This window comes from Dendrobates tinctorius, unplaced genomic scaffold, assembly GCF_039654945.1.
Source record: "Dendrobates tinctorius isolate UK_male_01 unplaced genomic scaffold, ASM3965494v1 ptg000197l, whole genome shotgun sequence".
Lineage (NCBI taxonomy): Eukaryota > Metazoa > Chordata > Amphibia > Anura > Dendrobatidae > Dendrobates > Dendrobates tinctorius.
Window position 1 is genome coordinate 5,384,990 of NW_027361864.1, and position 4,839 is coordinate 5,389,828.

At 45.4% G+C, this 4,839-nt stretch overlaps 1 protein-coding gene across 1 annotated transcript; it reads right to left on the reverse strand.

The window, feature by feature from the left end:
• Window positions 1–845: 845 nt before the first annotated feature.
• Window positions 846–3,341, reverse strand: LOC141056393 (uncharacterized). Its single transcript, XM_073553173.1, has 3 exons — window positions 3,078–3,341; window positions 2,474–2,633; window positions 846–2,363 (listed from the first exon to the last, which is right to left on the reverse strand). The coding sequence occupies exons 1-3, from the start codon at window positions 3,121–3,123 to the stop codon at window positions 992–994; spliced, it is 1,578 nt and encodes a 525-aa protein (XP_073409274.1). The 5' UTR covers window positions 3,124–3,341; the 3' UTR covers window positions 846–991.
• Window positions 3,342–4,839: the final 1,498 nt, after the last annotated feature.

Consider the following 4,839-nt stretch of genomic DNA (forward strand, 5'->3'; position numbering starts at 1 on the left):
AAAAACAAACTGGTGAAACTTGACAAGTTTCACCAGTTTGTTTTTCATGAAACCAGATTCTAGTTGGTAAAACTAGAGTTATTACACTAGGCCTTGGAATGACTACACTAGGCTGTGGTATTTCAAATATGAGTATAGTAGGCCTTGGGGCTAGTAGTATAGTCATATGTGAAATACCACGGCCTAGTATAGTCATACCAAGGCCTACTCGATTTTTACCAACTAGGATCTTGTTTCACGAAAAACAAACTGGTGAAACTTGACAAGTTTCAACAGTTTGTTTTTCATGAAACCAGATTCTAGTTGGTAAAACTAGAGTTATTACACTAGGCCTTGGAATGACTACACTAGGCCGTGGTATTTCAAATATGAGTATAGTAGGCCTTGGGGCTAGTAGTATAGTCATATGTGAAATACCACGGCCTAGTATAGTCATACCAAGGCCTACTCGATTTTTACCAACTAGGATCTTGTTTCACGAAAAACAAACTGGTGAAACTTGACAAGTTTCAACAGTTTGTTTTTCATGAAACCAGATTCTAGTTGGTAAAACTAAAGTTATTACACTAGGCCTTGGAATGACTACACTAGGCCGTGGTATTTCAAATATGAGTATAGTAGGCCTTGGGGCTAGTAGTATAGTCATATGTGAAATACCACGGCCTAGTATAGTCATACCAAGGCCTACTCGATTTTTACCAACTAGGATCTTGTTTCACGAAAAACAAACTGGTGAAACTTGACAAGTTTCAACAGTTTGTTTTTCATGAAACCAGATCCAAGTTGGTAAAACTCGAGTTATTACACTAGGCCTTGGTATGACTATACTAGTCCGTGTTATTTCACATATGACTATACTAGGCCTTGGGTTGGTTTTTAACATGTATTTACCCATCAGTGTGTGTGAGCGGCGCAAACAACATTAATGAAACTTTGTAATGGTGAACCACAAATGTAAATTTATTTTTAATCACAAAAATAAACCAAAAAATTATTTTTTCCGGCGTTTGGGGGCAGATGGTTTCAATTTGGGGGTGTGCAGGGAATATGCAACACTTGCAGTTGAAGACGGTGTTTGAGGGGAAGGGGCAACAAAACTTGTGGGGGAAGGTAGTCCAGTTAAGGGAATTAAACAAGGAACACTTGGAGGAGAGGAAATCTGTTCAGGTACATTAGTTGTAATGGCATGTCGCCGTAGGCTTGTGTGCCTGGACCGACTTTGGCCCAATGCCCGCCTTGATAGATTTCGCCTTGAACTAGGGGCAAATATTGAGTGTAGGTCCCCCGTCTGCTGGTGTGGCTGCTGCTGCTGAGGTGGCTGCTGCTGCTGCTGAGGTGGCGGCTGCTGCTGAGGTGGCTGCTGCTGCTGCTGAGGTGGCTGCTGCTGCTGCTGAGGTGGTTGCTGCTGCTGAGGTGGCTGCTGCTGCTGCTGAGGTGGCTGCTGCTGAGGTGGCTGCTGCTGCTGAGGTGGCTGCTGCTGCTGCTCTTCGTTGGCAGTGCTCGTCCTTGCAGGAGGACTGGTGGCGGCAGTGATGGTCCAGGTTTGCGGAGTGGTGGTGGCAGGGCTACTACATGTTGTTGTAGCGGCAGGGCTGTTCCATGTTTGCCTAGTGGTGGCTGAGCTCCACGCATGCATGGGAGTGGCGGTGGTGCTCCAGACAGGAGCAGCGCTTGCCATGGTGGTGTCGGTGAAGTGACCAGCTGCACTCAGACTTGTGGTGGTGTAATGGTGGGTGTCCTGGCTTTGAATAGAGGTGTCCGTGCAGTGGTATGCAGCACAAGTCGGTAGTGAGGTGAAGCGAGTCAATGGTGGCACAGGTGGAAATGACACCACTGACTGCTGACCGTACCGATTATGCTGCATAGCCTGCAAGAAAGCATTGTTGCAGGCCTGCAGCACATTCAGCTGTTGCTCAGGACTAAGGTGTTCCGCCATGCCCTTTTCAATCTTACTAAAAAAATGGTGTGCTGGTCTGTTGAGGTCGGCCTCCAGACGGTCAAGGCGCTGTTCTACAGAATTGAAGCGGTGTTCAAAGTGGTTAAAACCACGTTCCATGAGTGCAAAACCGCTTTCAACTCTGTCGGACAGTGACTTGAGGCTGGAATTAAAGGCCTCGCTCAAATGCATAAACTCGGGCAAGACATTCCTGTCCAAGGCCCTCTGCCGCTGGCGGGTAGTGCCCGCATAACCAGTGGCAGAGACCTGGGACAGGGGAACACCTGATGGCCCAGCTTCCTGGTCACCAGCTGTGTGTGTGGCTGACCTGCAAGGTGCTTCCTGGCTGTCGGATGGCTGGGACGGGTCAGAGGACGTCCGAGGAAGGACCGCTCCAGGGCCAGGTTGCAGGGTGCTGCTCCAGGTGCTGTGGAAGAAAGGAAAATCATTACTACCATGCCTTTACAAGAAGCATCAGCTGTGGATTAGAAAAACACAGATTAATAAAAATAAAAACCCAAAATTTATAATACTTACGATCTCGTGGCAAGGACTGGTCTTAGGAACTGCAACGCGTGATAGTGACGGTATCTAGTTCTGGTCCTTGACGCAGATCCACTGCGAACCTGGCCCTCAGCACGAACATCACTGTTGAAGCGGTCCTTGATCGAACGCCAACGTGTTCGGACTTTGTCCACTGTTGGTAAAAAAAAAACAGTGCCGTCAAGGACAACAGTCACTGTGGCACAATATAGCAATACAATACTCAAAGCAGTCACTGTAGAGCCCGATGACACTGTTGGGTTTCCTGCTAGAATATACCTAGCAAGAAACCCAACAGTGCCGTCAAGGACAACAGTCACTGCGGCACAATATAGCAATACAATACTCAAAGCAGTCACTGTAGAGCCCGATGACACTGTTGGGTTTCCTGCTAGAATATACCTAGCACGAAACCCAACAGTGCCGTCAAGGACAACAGTCACTGCGGCACAATGTAGCAATACAATACTCAAAGCAGTCACTGTAGACCCCGATGACACTGTTGGGTTTCCTGCTAGAATATGCCTAGCACGAAACCCAACAGTGCCATCAAGGACAACAGTCACTGCGGCACAATACAGAGCAGGGAAATACTCACTAAACGCCTTTTTGGAGGATGCTGTGGCGCTGTCCCAGCCATCCATCAACGCTGCGGCCACCTCATTCCATAGCCGCCGGGTCACCACAATGTCCTTGTACAGCCGGTCATGGCTGTCCCACAACGGCGAACGCTCCTGGACCAGGCTGATGAGCTGCTCATTATCCAGGTAGACGTCTTCATCCCGTTGTGGAACCTAGACAAAACACATTCATTAGAATAATCAAATTTAAATTGAATAAAAAGTTACAAAAAAAAGAAACATAAAAACGAGTAAAAATAGAAGATAAAAAATAAAGAACATTACAAATCATATGATACATACATTCCGTATCACCACCGGGACTTGGCTTCGCTGCTCCTGCTCTTCGCCCTCACTAGTCCCGTCCGCAGAAGATGATGATGACGATGTCTTAAAAAAGTTGAAAAAAACGTAAGAGATTTGGAGAAGCAGCAGATATACTTACCAGATGCACGAAAATAATCACCTCACGGTCTGCTTGCGCCAATTCCTGCCGCGATGGGGAATACTCGGATTCTGAAGACATACTGCATGTAAAAATAATAAAAATCATTAGTACATACATAATTTAAAAGGACAGGCATATAATGTAATATACTCACATTCTTTGCTGATAGAAGATGGGTTCCTTGTTGACTGTCTGCTCTCCAATCTGTCAGTGTAGTAGTGGCAGAGTTTTGGCAGGCACCTCCTATATAGACTTTTTTTTTTTGACTTTAGAAGATTATAACTAGTACAACAAGTGGACACCACCAAAAAAATGCAGCGCTAAAAAAACGCATGCATGCGCATGCCAGTGCGCACGTATGCGCATCCATAGGCTATAATGGCCATTTTTAGCGCAAAACGTGCGCATACGTGCGCATGCGCTTTTTTGCAGGACCAAAAAATGCAACATGCTGCGTCTGTAAAATACAAACGCACACCCCAAAAAAACGCAGCGCATGAAAATCGCATACGTGCGCATGCCAGCGCGCAGGTATGCGCACCCATGTTAAATATAGGGGAAAAAACGCATGCGCACGTATGCGTTTTTTTCCAGCGCAAAAAAACGCAAATGTGAAACCAGCCTTAGTTGCATATTATTCATCCTGTGAATAAACAGGAAAATTTTGTTTCTACTTTTATTTGATCATTCACTTTTTTGTTGATCCAAATTGATTGTATATTTAAAAATTTTCAATAAAGACAGATTAAATATAATAAAGGAAATCAGTGAATTATTTGTGATTGTGGCTTTTTCTGGCTTTGATGCAGCATGAAGAATACAGAATGCTCCACCTTGTACAGTCTTCATCCTAAACAAGAGACAGAAGCGCCACATGGATTTGTGGCAAAAGTTGGAGAGAGAGTAGTCTGAATTGAGTTGGGAAACATTTGCACTTTCCTCTCAGTCATTGAGCTGAAGCTGGCTAGCCGTGAGTCAGTTCCAAACTTGACAACTTTGCATCTGTAGCAGCACAGTAATTCAGGTGCTTGTTACTTCTTTTGCTTCCAAGTCACAAGCTGACCAGTGTTGATGGGAACACAATTGCTTTATTTCAAGCAATGCTTTGTGAAAGCAGCACATGGCTCTTATCTCAGACCTTCCCCAAGGCTAGCTGAGGAGTAACTATAGTACTCTGTAAGGAGCCTCAGCACCAAGCTTCTCTCCACATGACTACCTCACTTTTCTTATGGCTATTTAAACCTCATTCTGGTAGGATCCATTTAACCTATGGAGACAACTTTTATCAAGAA